Genomic DNA, 19,615 nt, shown 5'->3' on the forward strand with positions numbered 1-19,615 from the left:
ACTTAACAAGCAGTCTCATAGTGTTTGGTACATTTGCATTGAAAACCAATAACACAAGAGGAGGAATAGCAATTGTTTCCTCCTGACCAGATCAATGGCCGGTGGGACCTCTATCATGACCACTGCCTGTAGGTTCTGAGGTGCAGTATTCCTGCAGAAACAACAGATCGGCTTTGACCTTGGGGAGGTACCCCTTAACACTCAGCATGCTAATAGAGGAAATTTTAATCCCATTTAAACTGTATGTAGTTTACCAGTCCAATTGTATATGCTAGTTCCAGTCTTTGGGATGTTCCTGCATACCATACTGTTCACGAATTGTTCGACCAAACCCAGGCTCAGATAACCATCCTGGTAACTCACAGAGGGCTGTTCCACTGGGATCACATTGGTGGGGAATTGTGTAAGCAGGGAGATTTTGGACAGTTGGTGCTGTCCTGTCCCTCAGTTCCTTTTCTGGAACTTTGCTGCTCCCAGACTCCCGGAGCTGGGGTGCGCTGAGCACTACAACGCTTCTGGTTTCCTGGAGCTGGGGTGTAATGAAGCAGGATGCCGCTCCCGGTGTGCCGAAGCTGAGGTGGCCTTTCTGCGTCCCTGTCAACTTTTGGCATTTTGCCATTTGTTTTGATGATGATCAGTTTGTTTTGTCCTCGTCTTCGTTATCTGATGAGCAGCAGCCGCTGCTGTCCGTCTGGGACAGGAATGGACTTTCGCCATTCAGTTCAGAATTGGCAGCTGCTTTCACATTATTTCGTGTTTTCCTTTTGCTGGCTTTCCTCTTCACCACCTGCCAGTCTCCTGGTTGTTCCTCTGCTGCCTCTTCATCTTCCATGGACTCTGTCTGATCTGGTGGAGGCTCAGGACTGAGTGTTGGGGCTTGGCAGTTTGCTGCAGACCCTTTTCCTTCTCCCGGCCCTCCGTTCTTGGGATTTCTTCACCAGGGGTCTTGGTGGTGGGAGGGTTGTTGGTCTCCTTTACAACAGCCACATTCGCTGTTCTCTCCTCCTGTACCGCCTTGATGCATGCTTGTGTGCATAGCTGAGGTTGCACTGTGGGCAGGCCTTGTACAGATGGCCAGCCTCACCACACAGATTGCAGCTTTCACTCTCTCTGCAGTTCTTTGTCTGGTGACCTTCCTGCTTGCAGGTGCGACAAATTCTGAGCTCCCCCGTGTAGACCAAATAGCCTCGGCGCCCTCCGATGGAAGCTGCAAGGAGAGTGGAGGATGGCTCCCTTGGCATCCACTTTCAATGTCACTTTCACCTGCCACTTACTAGTCCCGATCCCAAACAGGTCATTGACTTCACTCTTATTTCCAGCCACCTTGACGTACCTGGCAAGGAATGTAAGCACATCCACAACAGGCACGTGGTGGTAATACATATGGATGGTCACCATGTGGTTCCTTTGTGATGACAGAGTGAAGAGTGGCTCCGCAGTGAGGATCGACAGCAAGGCCTGTTTTCCTTTCTCTTCAAATGCCCGCAGAAGCTCCAAGCAATGTTTTTGAAGGTCACATCGAAATACCCACTAATGGGGAAATCTTGCAGGCAGAAGATGTCCGCGGCTTGAAAACCATAGCAGTCAAAGAAGATTCAGTCCACCGGCACACCTTCGTCCGTTGTCTTCACTCTCACCCTGACAGCTTTACATACCCCTAGACTTGGAACTGGGTGTTAATTGCAGCCATGGCTGATGGTTGAGTCTTCACTGTATTGAGGTTAGGCCTAAGCAAACATGAAAATCCACTAATCACAGGCGAGCTCAAACGTTGTTATGGCGTTAGGCCGAAGCCAGCATTGAGATCCACCCAAAAACAAACAAAACATCTAAAAGACTCACAAGTCGGAACTTACAATTGATCTTAGCCAAAAGGCTGAGAAACATTAGGACCAGTAATTTAACATGACTAAATATGTCAAATTCCATTTTTATTAAATGCAATTCTGGGATTCTTACTGGTGTTTTGGGGATTCAATTGCACAACTCTGTCCATCATTCTCTGAAAACCACAAATGAGCTGCCTTTATTTCATATATATTCCTTTACCTGCATATATTTTTTTAATCCCTTGCCAGTTTCATCAACAACTTGTATTTATATAGCACCTTTGACGTAATAAAACATTACAAGGTGCTTCACTGGAGAGTTATAAAGCAAAATTTGACACCAATCCATATAAGGAGATTTAAGGGCAGATGGCCAAAAGCTTGGTTAAAGTGGTATACTTTAAGTATCAAGGAAAGAGAAGTAGAGAGGTGGAGAGGTTTAGGGAGGGAGTTCCAGAGTTTAGGGCTTAGGCAACTGAAGGCATGGCCACCAATGGCAGAATAATTAAAATAGGGTATGCTGAAGAGGCCTGAATTGGATGGGTGCAGGTATATCGGAGAGTTGTGGGGCTTCAGTCTTCCCAGCATTTAATTGAAGGAAATATTTGCTCATCCAGTACTGGATGCTAGACAAGCAATCTGATAATTTAGTGAGAGTGGAGGAGTTGAGAAATGTGGTGGTGTGGTACAGTTGGGTGTCGTCAGCAAAACTAACATTGTGTTTTTGGATGATGTTGCCAAGGGGCAGCATGAAGATGAAAATAGGAGAGGGCCATGGATAGATCCTTGTGGGACACCAAAGGTAATAGTGTGGGTGCGGGAAGGGAGGTCATTGCAGGTGATTTTCTGGCTATGATTACATTGAGAAAAATGGAACCTGGTGATAGCAGTACTAACCAGCTAGACGACAGTTGAGAGACATTGGAACAGGATGGTGTGGTCAGCTATGTCAAAGGCTGCAGACAGGTCGCGATAAACGAGGAGAGATAGTTTACCTTCGTCACAGTGATGTAGGATGTCATTTGTGACTTTGATAAGAGCTATTTTAGGGTAGGGGTGGAAACCTGATTGGAGGGATTCAAACATGGGAATCTGGGAAAGATGGGCATGGATTTGGGAGGTGACAACACATTCAAAGACTTTGGAGGGGAAATGACGATTGGAGATGAGACAGTAGCTTGCAAAGACGGAGGGTTCAAGGGTTGATTTTTTTGCGAGGGGTGATAGCGGCAGTTTTGAAGGAGAGAGGCACAGTACCTGAAGAATAGGGTTGAAGGAGCAGGTGGTGGGTCTCATGGACAAGATGAGATCAGAGAGGGCATGGGGGCGTTAGGAGATGAACTAGAGAGAGATGCGAATTTGGGGCTAAGTCAGGGGGTACTTTCGAGGAAGGTTGTCCCAGGTGCTAGGGGAAGGGAGGGAAGGCACAGAGGCAGCTGATTGGATGGTCCCAAACTTAGTGTCAAAAACATCCACGAGCTCCTTACACTTATTGTTGGAGGTTAGACTGGAGGAAATGGGAGAGAAGAGTTTAAGAAGGTGGTGTGTAGTCAAGAAAAGAAACTGGAGATCATCTTTGCATTCCAGAATAATCCTGGAACAGTGAGCAGTTTTAGCAGACAGGGGCAGGACCCAGTAGTGTTTTACGTTGCCTGCCATATCCATTCAAGTCTGCGACCATAGGGAACGGCTACGTAAGAGAGGGTAATGGTTTTAGTCGGGACTATGGTATCAAGGATGGAAGTGAGGGTGTAATTGAACAAATCAGTAGCTGCAGAAATGTCATAGTGAACAGAAGGTCAAAGGCTAGACAGTTGGGATTTTGAAAATGCAGTTGTAAGTGAATTGGATAGCTTTATCCAGGAGTGGATACAGAGCAAAGTGGAGGGAGATGGTGGTGTAGTGGTAATGCCACTGAAGTAGTAATCCAGACGCCTAAGCTAAAGCCCTTGGGACATGGGTTCAAATCTCACCATGCAGCTGGTACAATTTAAATTCAATTAATTATTAAAAATCTGGAATTGAAAGCTAGTCTCAGTAAAGATGCCATAGCATAATGGCCTCACAAGCCAGTCAGTCATCAAGGATGGGCAACAAATGGTGGCCTTGCCAGTGATGCCCACATTCCATGAAAGAATAAAATAAAATAGGTTTGGGACATGGAGGATGTGGGTGGACTGTGACACAATGAAGTGGTCACAGATGGCCTTAACTGTGATTGATACAATGGGAGTAGCGAGGCCATGCGAGATGGTAAGGTCAAGGGGTGGCCATGAATATGGGTTGGGGAGTTTACATGGAGGGAGAAGAGGGCATTGAACTCAGAGGAGAGAGGACATGATGAGTTGTGATGGAGGTTGAAATCAGTGTGGTTGAGAAGTCGCTTGTTGCAGAGGCTGAGGGAAGAAATCAGTGATGATATTGCCGTGAGAAAATTTTAATGTTACTTGGATGGGTGGCCGAGAACACAGATTTTAAATGAGAGATGAGAGGAGTGGAACAAGGTGAGAAGAAACAGCAAGATGCATCAAATAATAAGAATGAACCTGCATTTATATAGCGCCTTTCATGACCTCAGGACTTCCCAAAGTGCTTTACAGCAAAACTAAATACTCAGGAAGTGTTGTAATGTAGGAAACACAGCAGCCAATTTGCACATAGAAAGGTCCTACAGACAGGGATGAGATAATGACTTGATAATTGTTTTAGTGATGTTGGTTGTGGGACATGTATTGGCCAGGACACCAAGGAGAACTTCCGTGCTCTTCTTCAAATAGTGCCATGGGATCTTTTATGTCCACCTGAGAGGCAAAGGGAATCTCAGTTTAATTTCTTATCTGAAAGCCAGCACCTCCGACAATGCAGCACTCTCTTGGTATTGCACTGAAGTGTCAGCTTTGACTTTGTGCTCAAATCTTTGGAATGGGATTTGAACCCATAGCCCTTTAAACTGAGAATCAAGAGGCTACTACTGAGCCGAGACTGACACGTAACGGTACTGGTCAGAAAGTGAGGTTTCTCTGAATTGTTTTTGTCTCATCCTGCTGACTATGACATATGTAACAACTAAATTTGTGACGTTTAGCTGCATTTTCGTACCAGAGTCCTGTTGCATTGGTGGATATTGAAGATTCCATGACATTATCTGAAGAAGAGCTGAATATTCTTCCCTCAAAAACTGCTCGCCGGAATTTTACGGTAGGCGAATGGGAGCCAGCCACCAACGGAAAAGTCGGTGGCAAACCCCCGTCCGCCTCACCCAGGGATCCGAACCATATTTTGCAGGTCCCCGGGCATCAATCGGTGTGAGGCGACGTCCCGTCTAATAGAGCTGCCGGCCAAGCGCCACTGGGAGCGGTGGCCACTGCTGGGACTGCAGCCCAGCATGAAGAGAAGATGCCTGGGAACCGGGAAGACAGGTAGGTTTTGGTTGCCTCGCCGGGGGTAATTGGTCGGGCCCCGGCAAGGCAAGGGTGGTGGATTGGGAGGAAGGGGGGCATGTTAGGTCTTGGGGGTGGTTAGGTTGGCGGGGGAGGCCCTCCATCGGGCACAGGATGCCTGATCATGAAGGCCACCCCGGGACGCTCTGAAGCTGCCTGGTTTTGCCATTTTTCACCCCCGCTGCCGGCGGAGACGGGAGTGGGTCGGGAAGGACTCCCGGAGCCTCCCGCTCCATTTTACTCCACTGCACACCTCCCCCCCCCCACCACTATCCCACTCGTCGGGGCGGTGTAACATTCAGCCCGCTGTTTCCACTGGCAGGAGGGTTGAATATCAGATTTAAGATAATTGGCAAAAGCGCCCGAGGAGAGATGGGAAGAATTTTCTATGCAGTGAGTTGTTACGATCCTAAATGCACTGCCTGACCAGGTAGTAGAAGCAGAATCGATAGTAATTTTCAAAAGGGAATTGGATACATACTTGAAAAGGAAAAATTTGCAGTGATATGATGAAAGAGCATGGGAGTGGAACAAATTGGGTAGCTCTTTCAAAGAACCCCATTATGGCCAAATGGCCTCCTTCTCTGCTGTGAGATTCTTTGGGCGAGATTTTAACTCATACAAAACCCATCCATTTACACACAGAATTAAAATCGAGCCCTATGACTCTATGCAATAATTTTACCAGTCATTCATTGTTGTTCATTGGTGGAATATAACAGCAGTCAATGTGCTCCAAAATTAAATAACTGTGTAAAATCCTTTGAACCTATTGGTGCTATGGTAAGGTGCAATCCAGCAAGCCGGGACCAAAAATTCAGAGAATGAGTTCAAATCTGAATTTGAATTCAGTTTTTAAAAAATCTAAAAAATAAAAAATGAAAAAAGCTGATTTCAGTAAAAATGTGACCATGAAGCTATCAGATTGCCTTAAAACCCCAACTGGTTCATTTATCTCCTGCAGGAAAGGAAACCTGCTGCCCTTACCTGGTCTAGTTTACCCAATCACACACTAATATGATTGACTCTTAAGTTCCCTCTGAAGTGGTCCAACAAGCCACTCAGTTGTATCAATCTGCCACAAAGACAGCAGCAGTTTAAAAAGATGGCTCACCACCTGAATCCTGGAGAAGCCCAAAGGTTATTCCTACTCTCAAAACAAAAAGTCTTTCTAAGTGCTAGTAGCAAAATGAACAAGACTAGCTTTAATGTACAAAAGCACAAACAGTACTTGCAGTAACTAGGATGCACACTAAGGGTCTCCAAAACCATATCTTGACATACATAATTTTCACCTATGGTCTGTGGGATAAAATGCATGACTGATAAAAGGATGCTAATCATAAAAAGAATAACATTGAAATATTTGTGATTTCTTAAATTTAGTTTCAGAAGATTGTAAACAAATATCTTCTATGAAAATTGCTAATATTAGGAAAAGCCGAGGTCAATATTGTGTCAGCTTGCCTTATGTGGTAACATTCTTGCTCCCAAGTCAGAAGAGTACGCGTTCAACTCATTCCCCACCAGGATTTGAGGCTATAGGGCTGAATTTTACCGGCCCCTCGACACCGCCGGTCACGGCGCAGGGGCCAGTAAAATGTTAAACGTCAAGAAGGGCCCGCCACATATTACCGGCGACAGGGAGACCCCCCCACTCCCCCGCCCGCCACCTGGCAGCGGGCCCTTCATCTGCATATTTAAGTTGATGGTAATGATATTCAAATGAACGTACCTGCCGTCCCACACCGACTTTACGGCCTCCGTTCGGCCTTCACGCGCCTTCAGAACTCCGCACAGAGTTGTGAGGCGAGAACCTGGTAGGGAGGGGGGAGTAATAAAAATTTCAGGGCGGTAGGGGTGGAGGAGCGGGGAAATCAATTTTTATTGGATGTGGGGATGGTGGGAAGGGGTTATAGGCCAAATGTTATAAGTTTAGGGGGTAAAGTTCGGCTAGGGAAAAAGGAATGTGTGGGTCATTGCGGGCATTGAAATGACCATTGGGGGGGTGGTTAGGGAAGGGCCATCCACATACTACTTATTGTTTATTAAAAATTTAATACTGCTGCCTGTTTAAAAATTTAAAGTAATCATAAGAGCTTAAAGCCTTTTAAAAATGGCGTCGGAGCCTGCGCGGTGATGACGGACGCTGTTGCCGGGAATGCAGGGGCCGCCCCTACACTCTGCCCCCACTATTTAAGTGGGTGCTGAATGTGGGCACCCCACCAAGTTCAAAGGGCGCCACCGCGAAGTGTGGCACCTGAATAAAAGTCAGCCCATAATCTATATTGATACTTCAGTGCAATACAATGGATGTTCAAATCTCACCATGACATTTTGAGAATTTGAATTCAATTTTAAAAACCTGGAAATAAAAAGGCTGCTATCAGCTTGAAGCTGTCGGATTGTCGTAAAAACCCAGCAGATTTAGTAATGTCCTTTAGAAAAGGAAACCTGGTGTCATTATCTGGACTGGTCACATATAAAGTCACTTCAGTCCCACACCAACATGCTTGACTCTTCTCTGAAGTGGCTTAGCAAGCCACTCAGTTATATAATAAACTTCTCAAGACAACTAGGGTTGGACAATAAATGACCGCCTTGCCAGTGACGCCCATATCACGAAAATTAATTTTAAAAATTGCTTTTGTTGAGGGTGCCACTGTTTAAATGGGACAATAAACAAAGGCTCTGTCTGTTCCAATGGTTCAGATGAATGTTGGAGATCCTACAGTATTATCTCAAGAAAAACAGGAAGGTATCCTGGTGACTCCGGAATTATCTCTCCGTCAGTTCACAACACCAAAAATAGATTAACTGTTTCATCGTCTAAGTGTTGTTTGTAGGTTTTTGATGTGCACAAAATGATTGCCATGCTTTTCCTAAATAATAATAATACATTATACATGAAACACTTTGACACGAAAGGTGTTATTTCAATGCAAATCACATTACTTAAAATCTGAAATCCTATGTATAGGGGTGAAAGACCCTTTTATCATATACACATGAACATACCTAGAACTATTATTCTTTGATCATCAATGAGTTGATGAGCAGAGAATAACGTGTTGAAAAGAAGTAAAGAAAGAAAGGACATGCATTTATATAGTCCTTGCAAACTACCATCCCATCTCCAACCCTCTCTTTCCTCTCCAAAGTCTTTGAGCATGTCGTTGCCTCCCAAATCCATGCCATCTTTCCCAGAACTCTATGTTTGGCTCCCTCCAATCAGGTTTCTGCCCCTGCCACAGTACTGAAACACTCCTTACCAAAGTCACAAATGACATCCCATGTGACTCTGACAAAGGTAAACTATCCCTCCTCGCCCTTCTTGACCTGTCTGCAGCCTTTGATGTGGTTGACTACACCATCCCCCTCCAATGCCTCTCCACCGTCGTCTAGCTGGCTGGAACTGCTCTCGCCTGGTTCCATTCTTACCTATCTATTTATAGCCACAGAATCACCTGCAACAGCTTCTCTTCCTGCGCCACACTGTCACCTCTGGTGTTGTTCTTGGCCCCCTCCTAGCTCTCATCTATATGCTGCCCCTTGGCAACATCATCCTAAAAAGCAACATCAGTTTCCACATGTACACTGACAATGCTGCTGCCACCATATTATATGTTTGATTCTGTCTGCTTCCACCATATTGAGTTTAGCCAGAGAGGTTCTTAGACTGTAGTATTTAAACATTAATATTTATTTCATAACAACTGTATACACTCCACACTAGCCTGTGTGAGTCCTTCAAAAGCCTTGCCGTATCTGTTCTCGAGTTTCTCCCACATGATCCCTTACATCATCACGGTGGGTGGTATTCTTTCCACTCACTCAAGATTAACCCTTTCAGACCCTTATACTAAACCTCACCATCACCTCCCTTGACGCCTCACTGTCTTGTAATTGTCAGACTGCTGGTCCGGCAACCAGTACTGGATGAGCAGAAATTTGTCTTTAGCCCCCACCACAAACTCCTTCCCTAGCCACTGACTTCATACTTCTCCTTGGTCCCTGTCCAAGGCTGAACCAGACTGTCTGCACTTTGGTGGCATTTTTGACTCCGGCGACATATCTGCGCCATCACTAAGACCATCTATTTCCACTTCTGAAATATCGCTGGCTCCGTCCCACCTCAACTTTTCTGCTGCTGAAACCCTCATCCATGCCTTTGTTACCTCTAGGTTTGACTATTCCAACATACTCCTGGCCAACATCCCACGTTCTACTCTCTGTAAACTTCAGATCATCCAAACTCTGCTGCCCCTGTCTTAACTCGCACCAATTCCGTTCACCCATCACCTCCATGCTCGCTGACCTACACTGACTCCTAGGTAAGTAATGCGTCAATTAAAAAATTTTCATCCTTGTTTTCACATCCGTCCATGGCCTTGCCTTTCCCTATCTTTGCAGTCTCCACCAGCCCCACAACCCTTCAAGATATCTGCACTCCTCTAATCCCGGCATCTTAAGCATTCCCAATTTTAATCCCTCCACCATTGGTGGATGTGCTTTCAGTTGCCTAGACCCTTAAGCTCTGGAATTCTCTCCCTAAACCTCTCTGCCTCCATACTTCTTTCCTCCTTTAAGATGCTCTTTTGACCGGGCTTTTTGTCATTTGCCGTAATATCTCCTTAGAGTCATAGAGTTATACGGCACCGAAACCAGCCCTTTGGCCCATCGTGTCCATGCTGGCCATCAATCACCTATCTATTCTAATCCCATTTTCCTGCACTTAGCCTGTAGCCTTGTATGCTATGGCATTTCAAGTGCTCATCTAAATACTTCGTAAATGTTGTGAGGGTTCCTGCCTTTACCACCTCTTCAGGCAGTGCATTCCAGATTCCAACCACCCCCTGGGTGAAAACATTTTTCCTCAAATCCCCTCTAAACCTCCTGCCCCTTACCTTAAATCTATGCCCCCTGGATATTTACACCTCCGCTATCGAAAAAAGTTTCTTCCTATCTACCCTATCTATGCCCCTCATAATTTCATATACCTCAATCAGGTCCCTCCTCAGCCTTCTCTGCTCTAAGGAAAATAACCCTAGTCTATCCAGTCTCTCTTCATAGCTGACATACTCCAGCCCAGGCAACATCCTGGTGAATCTCCTCTGCACCCTCTCCAGTGCAATCACATCCTTGCTTTGGTGTGGTGCCCAGAACTGTACACGGTACGCAAGCTATGGCCTAACTAGCGTTTTATATAGCTCCATCATAACCTCCCTGCTCTTATATTCTATGCCTCGGCTAATAAAGGCAAGTATCCCATATGCCTTCCTATCTACCTTATCTACCTGTGCTGCTGCCTTCAGTGATCGATGGACAAGTAAACCAAGGTCTCTCTGACTGTCTGTACTTCCCAGGGTCCTACCATCCATTGTATATTCCCTTGCCTTGTTAGTGCTCCCAAAATGCATCACCTCACACTTCTCAGGATTAGATTGAATTTACCACTGCTCTGCCCATCTTACCAGCCCATCTATATCATCCTGTAATCTAAGGCTTTCCTCCTCATTATTTACAACACCACCAATTTTCATGCCATCTGCGAACTTACTGATCATACCTCCTATATTCATGTCTAAATCATTAATGTACACTACAAACAGCAAGGGTCCCAGCACCGATCCCTGTGGTACACCACTGGTCACAGGCTTCCAATCGCAAAAACAACCCTCGACCATCACCCTCTGCCTCCTGCCACTAAGCCAATTTTGGATCCAATTTACCAAATGGCCCTAGATCCCATGGGCTCTTACCTTCTTAACCATTCTCCCATGTGGGACCTTATCAAAAGCCTTACTGAAGTCCATGTATTCCACATCTACTGCTTTACCCTCATCTACACACTTAGTCACCTCCTCTAAAAATTCAATCAAATTTGTTAGACATGACCCCCCCCCCCCCCGACAAAGCCATGCTGACTATCCCTGATTAGTCCTTGCCTCTCCAGATGGAGATTAATCCTGTCCCTCAGAATTTTTTCCAATAGTTTTCCTACCACTGATGTTAGACTCACTGGCCTGTAATTACCTCATTTATCCCTCTACCCTTCTTGAATAATGGGACCACATTTGCTGTCCTCCAGTCCTCTGGCACCTCTCCTGTGGCCAGAGAGGATTTGAAAATTTGTGTCAGAGCCAACAACCACCCATTTATACTAATCTTACAGAGTTATGGTCACTATCCCCAAAATGCTCCCCCACTGACACTTCTACCACTTGTCCGGTTTCATTCCCCAGTACCACCCCTATCTCCTCCCTTGCCTCACAATAACAGCCTGGGATACATCTCATCTGGGCCTGGGGATTTATCCAATTTTAAGCCTGCTAAAACCACTAATATCTCCTCCCTTTCAATACTAATTTGTTCAAGTATATCACAATCCCCCTCCCTGATCTCTGCACCTACATCGTCCTTCTCCGTAGTGAACACAGATGAAAAGTAATCATTTAAAACCTCTGCTACATCCTCCGGCTGCACACACAGATTGCCACTTTGGTCCCTAATGGGCCCTACTCTTTCCCTGGTTATCCTCTTGCCCTTAATATACATATAAAATGCCATGGGATTTTCCTTTATTTCGCCCGCCAGTGTTTTCTCATGCCCCCTCTTCGCTCTCCTAATTACTTTTTTTAAATACTCCCCTACACTTTCTGTACTCCTCTAGTGCCTCAGCTGTTTTCAGCCCTCTGAATCTGCCATAAGCCTCCTTTTTTCCCTTATCCAATCCTCTATATCCCTTTACATCCAGGGTTCCCTGGATTTGTTGCTCCTGCCCTTCACCTTTACAGGAACATGTTGCCCCTGAACTCTCACAATTGCCTTTTTGAATGACTCCCAGTGGTCTGATATAGACTTTTCTACAAGTAGCTGTTCCCAGTCCACATGGGCCAGATCCTGTTTTATCATATTGAAATCGGCCTTCCCCCAATTCAGTACCTTTATTTATTTAATTTATTGACACAGCACTGAAACAGGCCCTTCGGCCCACCGAGTCTGTGCCGACCAACAACCACCCATTTATACTAACCCTACAGTAATCCCATATTCCCTACCACCTACCGACACTAGGGGCAATTTACAGCAGCCAATTTACCTCTCACCTGCAAGTCTTTGGCTGTGGGAGGAAACCGGAGCACCCGGCGAAAACCCAGAATCGAACCCGGGTCCCTGGAGCTGTGAGGCTGTGGAGCTAACCACTGCGCCACTGTGCCGCCCCATTTCTGGTCCATCTTTGTCCTTTTCCATAACTACCTTAAATCTTACAGAGTTATGGTCACTATCCCCAAAATGCTCCCCCACTGACACTTCTACCACTTGTCCGGCTTCATTCCCTAGGATTAGGTCCAGTACCACCCCTTCTGTTGTTGGACTTTCTACGTGCGGGCTCAAAAAGCTTTCCTGGATGCACTTTAAGAATTCCGCCCCCTTTAAGCCTTTTGCACTAAGACCGTCCCAGGTAATATTGAGGAAGTTGAAATCCCCTACTATTATTACCCTATTATTTTTACATCTGTCTGAGATTTGCCTACATATCTGCTCCTCTATCTCTCCCTGACTGTTTGGAGGCCTGTAGTACAGTCCCAGCCAAGTGATTGCCCCCTTTTTGTTTCTAAGTTCTACCTATATGGCCTCATTTGAGGAACCTTCTAAGATATCATCCCTCCTTACTGCAGTAATTGACTCTTTGATCAATAGTGCAATGCCACCTCCTCTTTTACCCCCCCACCCCCGACACACCTGAAGATTCTATACCCTGGAATATTGAGCTGCCAGTCCTGCCCTTCCTTCAACCATATCTCTGTGATAGTAATGATATCATATTCCCATGTGTTAATCAATGCCCTCAATTCATCTGCCTTACTTGTAAGACTCATGCCGTTAAAATAGATGCAATCCAGCCTGGCATTATTCGCTTGTGCCTTAACAGGTCTATATTTGCTCTGCCTTCCAGACTGATTTAGTTTCTCTTCTATATTTGGCTGTGGATCACCCCTACTGTACCTCCACTCTGTATCCCATCCCCCTGCCTAATTAGTTTAAACCCCACCACCCCAACAGCACTAGCAAACCTCCCAGTAAGGATGTTGATCCTGTTCCGGTTCAGGTGCAACCCGTCTGACTTGTATAGTTCCCACCTTCACCAGAAACAGACCCAGTGATCCAGGAACCTAAAGCCCTCCCTCCTGCACCACCTCTTCAGCCACGTATTCATCTGCTCTATTCTCCTATTCCTATACTCACTAGCACGTGGCACCGGGAGTAATCTAGAGATTACAACCTTTGAGGTCCTGCTTTTTAATCTGCTACCTAGCTCCCTAAAGTCTTGTTGCAGGACCTCATCCTTCTTTCTACCTATGTCATTGGTACCAACATGAACTGCGACGTCTGACTGTTCACCCTCCCCCTTCAGAATGTCCTGCATCTGCTCCATGATATCCTTGACCATAGCACCAGGGAGGCAACATATCATCCTGGAGTCATGTTTGCGGCCACAGAAATGCCTATCTGTACCCCTTACAATAGAATCCACAATCACTATAGCTCTCCCACTCTTTTTCCTCCCCTCCTATGCAGCTGAGCCACCCGTGGTGCCACAGACTTGGGTCCTGCTGCATTCCCCGATATCCAAAGCAGAAAATCTGTTAGAGAGGGAGATGGACCCAGGGGACTCATTATGTGGCTTAGTGTCAAATATTGTTGTACAATGCTTCTATGAAGTAGCCTGGGACTTTTTACTCCGTTAAAGGTGCTATATAAATATAAGTTGTTGTTGTCATTGTTTCAAGATCTCACAACGTTTCCAGAGTGCATTACAGCTATTTAAATACTTTATGAATTGCAATCTCCATTGTAACGTAGCAAAGCGCGGTGTGTGGTTGGTTGAGGGATAGATACTGGTTGGGAGACAGGGGATACTCCGCTGTTCTTCTTCCAATAATACTATGGGATATTTTATGTCTACCTGAGAGGGCAGATGGGACCTCAGTCTAACATCTATCTGAATGTGCAGCACTTTTGACAGTGCAGCACTCCCTCAGCATAGCACTGATGTGTCAACTTAGATTATGTACTCAAGTCTCTGGATTAAAACTTGAAGGCACAATGGGAATTGATAGCTGAATGATGTCTGTAGTGAGGAATGAAATACATTCCACTTTTGGAAGCAAAAGTAAGCATCAAGTGCTACTAGGTCATGTATAGCACAACCCAATGCAGACTGAATACTCCTCTGCTCTGACCCAGTAATGACTATGCTATGTATAAAATTTTAAACACATTCTTGAATGTAACTGCAGGGTCACTACAGATAGCGATCTGAGCAATTCTTCCCCAATTATATCTTAACTCCATGCCGTACTACACCAGTTTGATTTTTGTTGCCGCATTTCCCACTGAGGCATGTTTCTAATTTTAATAATCGAAGTTAGTAATTCAGTGCCAATTTATGCTGAATTATTAATCTTTTGCACTTGACTCACGTCCTATCAGAAATGATTTGAGATTGTGCTTACTCATGTAAGGATATTGTGAAATAACAGTGTAAACCAGTGACATAAAACTACCCAAAATATGGCACCAAACAGCACCTAAATATAATCGTGTCTCAGAAACACCACTGAAAGAACTGATACCACAAAGGTGTCAGCCTTAGCTCAGTGGTAGCACCTCTTGCCTCTCAGTCTAAAGATTATGGTTTCAAACTTTATTCTAGGATTTCACTCCTTATCTAGGCTGATACTTCAGGGAGTTCTGCACTGTCACAGGTGCTGCCTTTTGGATGTGATATTAAACCGAAGTTCTGACTGCCCTCTCAGATGAATGTAACATATCCTGTGGCACTATTCAAAGAAGAGCAGTGAGTTTTTCCAGTGTCCCGGCCAATATTTATCCTCAACCACCAGCACTAAAATAGATTATCCAGTCTTTTATCTCATTGCTGTTTGTGGGACCCTGCAATGTGCAAATTGGCTGCTACCTTTCCCTACATTACAACAGTGACTACATTTCACAAAGTACTTCATCAGCTATGAAATGCTTTGGTAGGCCCTAAGGTTCTGAAAGGTGCTATATAACTGGCACTGTTCCAGATGCTCTCGGAACATTGGGATTTAAGCAACCCACAAGACCACAACGCTTAATTTCTGCTGATGCTGTGGTGGCCCAGGGAGCATTCAATTTCCAAACTGAGGACAAACGTGATGGAGCCTTATATAAAAAATACATTTTCCTCGGTGGAACAGGTTCAAGGGGCTGCATAACCTACTCCTGTTCCTTTATTCCTATGATATTAGGATCATTTGTACTCGGCAATATTTTTTGTGATGTTTACGAGATATTTATACAATACCTAACAGATTAATGCAATATATATGTTGCCATGAAGTAAAAAAAACAAATGCTGCTTTGTACTTGTAAATTCAACCCATACTGCATTCATTCACACCTATTGGCTGCTGAAAATAAGCACAGACAAGTGGGAGACTTAGGAGAACAGATCACCTATGATTCTGCAATTAAGAAATAATGCATGACATTAAAGAAGCCGCTAGACAACTAGAAATTCCCCAAAAGGCAAAAGAAGTAGAATTGCTAACAGGTTCAATGCAACAGATTTCACTCTTAGGGGAAAAAAGAACCATACACAAAATAAGCTACTTTCCAAGTGTCAGCCTTGGCTCAGTGCTGGCACTCTCACGTCTGAGTCAGAAAGTTGTGGATTCAAGTTCCTGCTCCAGAGATTTGAGTAAGAGATGCCAGGGCATTATTGGAAGAAGAGCGGGGGAGTTCTTGTCCTGGTGTTCTGGCCAATATAGAATTCTGAATGCACCCCAAAACAGATGGTTATATCATTGCTGTGCACAAATTGTTTGCGGTGAATTCTTTTTTTCTTTTCTTTTGGGCCTCCTTATCTCGAGAGACAATGGATACGCGCCTGGAGGTGGTCAGTGGTTTGTGAAGCAGCGCCTGGAGTGGCTATAAAGGCCAATTCTGGAGTGACAGGCTCTTCCACAGGTGCTGCAGAGAAATTTGTTTGTTGGGGCTGTTGCACAGTTGGCTCTCCCCTTGCGCCTCTGTCTTTTTTCCTGCCAACTACTAAGTCTCTTCGACTCGCCACAATTTAGCCCTGTCTTTATGGCTGCCCGCCAGCTCTGGCGAATGCTGGCAACTGACTCCCACGACTTGTGATCAATGTCACACGATTTCATGTCGCGTTTGCAGACGTCTTTATAACGGAGACATGGACGGCCGGTGGGTCTGATACCAGTGGCGAGCTCGCTGTACAATGTGTCTTTGGGGATCCTGCCATCTTCCATGCGGCTCACATGGCCAAGCCATCTCAAGCGCCGCTGACTCAGTAGTGTGTATAAGCTGGGGATGTTGGCCGCTTCAAGGACTTCTGTGTTGGAGATATAGTCCTGCCACCTGATGCCAAGTATTCTCCGAAGGCAGCGAAGATGGAATGAATTGAGACGTCGCTCTTGGCTGGCATACGTTGTCCAGGCCTCGCTGCCGTAGAGCAAGGTACTGAGGACACAGGCCTGATACACTCGGACTTTTGTGTTCCGTGTCAGTGCGCCATTTTCCCACACGTTAATAAATTGGCTGTAAAGCCCTTTGTGATGTCCCGATGTGATGGAAGCCTTTATATAAATGTAAATCTTTCTTTACTTTGCCCCAAACTGTTCTGGGTACAAAGCGACCTCCACAAGTCACACTGAAAATTGAACCATTCTGGCATATTTAATATTTTTGGAAGGATGTAAGAATGCACAATTCCGTTTCAAAACTTGCTACTGCTTAGTTTGACCCGCGGGATAACCCCGTGTCTCCTTTCAGAATCGCGCGTCCTTGAATAAGAAACCAGGAGTAAAGCGGAATTTCGCCCCAACGAATATTCCCAATAACAAGGGACGATTGTAGGGAGTCGTTGCCCTTGTTTTTGGAGTCAGAAGATATGGACAGTTCCCACTGAAGGAAGGACTCCACCAGTCTCTAGATGTACATGGTACCTATTAACCAGCTCTTCCTGAAGATCTGATTTAATTTAGTTAAATCCTTCTATTTATTTATTTATTTATTTTTTTTTATTTCCAAAATATACTTTATTCATAAAAATCTGTAAAAATTACATTGCCAAACAGTTTCCAAACAGCACGAAAAAATACAAACATTGCAAAAGAGATCAGTTTCTTTCAATAATGTCATGAGTTTCTTCCCAACCCTTCCGTTTCACAATTGTCATGTCAATTACAGTTTTACATTTACAGCAATTGAGAATATTAACGATACAGTTCGAGGGGCTTCCCATGGTTCCAGCCCCTCAGTCCAGCTTGGTGGGGGAACCTTACACTGTGGTCTTTCCCCATTGAGCCTTTGCTGCGGCTGCCCCAAGCTTTAGTGCGTCCCTCAGCACGTAGTCCTGGACCTTGGAATGTGCCAGTCTGCAACATTCGGTGGTGGACAACTCTTTGCGCTGGAAGACCAGCAAGTTTCGGGCAGACCAAAGGGCGTCTTTCACCGAATTGATAGTCCTCCAGCAGCAGTTGATGTTTGTCTCGGTGTGCGTCCCTGGGAACAGCCCGTAGAGCACAGACTCCTGTGTTACAGAGCTGCTTGGGATGAACCTTGACAAAAACCACTGCATCTCTTTCCACACCTGCTTTGCAAAGGCACATTCCAGGAGGAGGTGGGCGACCGTCTCTTCCCCACCACAGCCAACGCGGGGGCACTGTGCGGAGGGGGCGAGACTTCGGGTGTGCATGAAGGATCTGACGGGGAGGGCCCTTCTCACCACCAGCCAAGCTACGTCTTGGTGCTTGTTTGAAAGTTCTGGTGATGAGGCATTATTTATACTGTACTTTTCAGGCGTTTAAGTCCAAGCAAATCGACTTGAGAAGATGACTGACAATGATATCTACCTCCCCCCTCCCCACTCAGTATCATTGTGTCCTGAATCTTACCTTTGGATATGAGGTGGTCGATGTCCCTATCGATGCCCCTGTAGTAACATTTTCTCCACAATCCGGTGTAAGTGGCGAACAGAGGACGGGCACAGTCCGACTCAAAGACCCCGAGCCCCAGGACCGAGCGCCAGTTCTCCAGCAGATCCTCGTCGCTCGCCAGAGCCGGGGGAGCCCGGTTCAAAGAGCCTCTCGTCCCGGCAGATGCGGGCTCCGGTGGCGATCCGCGCTCCCGCAGAGGGAGGTTGTAGATGGGCATCACTCGGTTCTGCTCTTCGCCGCTGCTCGCCAGACTTGGACCGTCACAGCTCTCCCGGTGCCTCCTGGTGTCTGTTTCGTACCAGTGATCGGTGAAAATGGCCGTGGTGAGCAGCAGGAGAGCAGAGGCACTGAGGAACAGGCTAACAGCAGTGATCCAGCTCCGAGTTTCCATCTCTCAGTTTGCCCCAAAGCATTGATTCACTCACTCTCGCTTGTCTGGAACGCCGCCCTCCAGTGCCAAAGGATTTCTTCTTTTTCCCTTTCTTTCTTTGTCTTCCCCTTTTCTACAAAGCTCGCATCCTCGCCGATGCGCTGGGGGTCGGTCAGGCGCTTTTGCTTTCATTTATCATTTGTCCGGACTCGGGTCCGCGGATGTGCAGTGGCTCGGACACACAAGGGCAGTGAGTCTGTCAGAGGGACTGACTCGCTGAGCCGAGATGTGCACTGGGCTCTTTTTGCCTGCAGCCTCTCACATTCCCCTCCTCACTGCCAGATGCAGCATCTCCCACTCCGACTGTTCCTTCTGTATTTCTCCTCTCTCTCTCAGTGTGAGATTACCAATGTCTCCAGGTGAAATCCCGAATTTATAACAGCATCAAAACCCCACACCTCCCCCACCACCGAGACTGAGAATGTCACACTAGATCCAATTGTAATGCCACAGGGAATTTACAAGTCTCACATCTAGCTCAGTGGCAGCGCTGGCTGCTCTAAGTCAGAAGGTCTAGAGGTTCAAGTCTCACTCCAGAGATCTGAGCACATAATGTAGGCTGATCCACCAGTGCAGTGCTGAGAGAGTGCTGCACTGTTGGAGGTGCTGTCTTTCTATTGAGGTGTTAAACTGAGACCCCTCCTGGTACTCAGGTGGGTGTAATATATACCATCGCACTGTTTGAAGAAGAGCAGGGGTGTTCCACCCAGTAAACCAGCCAATAATTATCCCTCAACCAACTTCACTAAAATAGATCATCTGGTCAATACCATATTGCTGCTTGTAGGAGCTTGCTGTGCACAAACTGGCTGCTGTGTTTCCTACATTATAATAGGGACTACACTTTTAAAAAGTATTTCATTGGCTGTAAAGTGCTTTGCGGTCATGAAACTGTGGAAGTGC

General features: G+C 45.8%; 1 protein-coding gene across 1 annotated transcript in view; it reads right to left on the bottom strand.

The window, feature by feature from the left end:
• The window catches only part of tmem178a (transmembrane protein 178a), a 41,456-nt gene extending 22,642 nt beyond the window's left edge, over positions 1 to 18,814 (bottom strand). The window contains exon 1 of the mRNA XM_068045766.1: positions 18,241 to 18,814. Coding sequence (XP_067901867.1) covers positions 18,241 to 18,673 — 433 coding nt within the window. The 5' untranslated portion in view covers positions 18,674 to 18,814. The remainder of the gene's footprint in view (positions 1 to 18,240) is intronic.
• Between the last annotated feature and the right edge of the window lie 801 nt (positions 18,815 to 19,615).

This window comes from Heterodontus francisci, chromosome 13, assembly GCF_036365525.1.
Source record: "Heterodontus francisci isolate sHetFra1 chromosome 13, sHetFra1.hap1, whole genome shotgun sequence".
NCBI classification, from domain to species: domain Eukaryota; kingdom Metazoa; phylum Chordata; class Chondrichthyes; order Heterodontiformes; family Heterodontidae; genus Heterodontus; species Heterodontus francisci.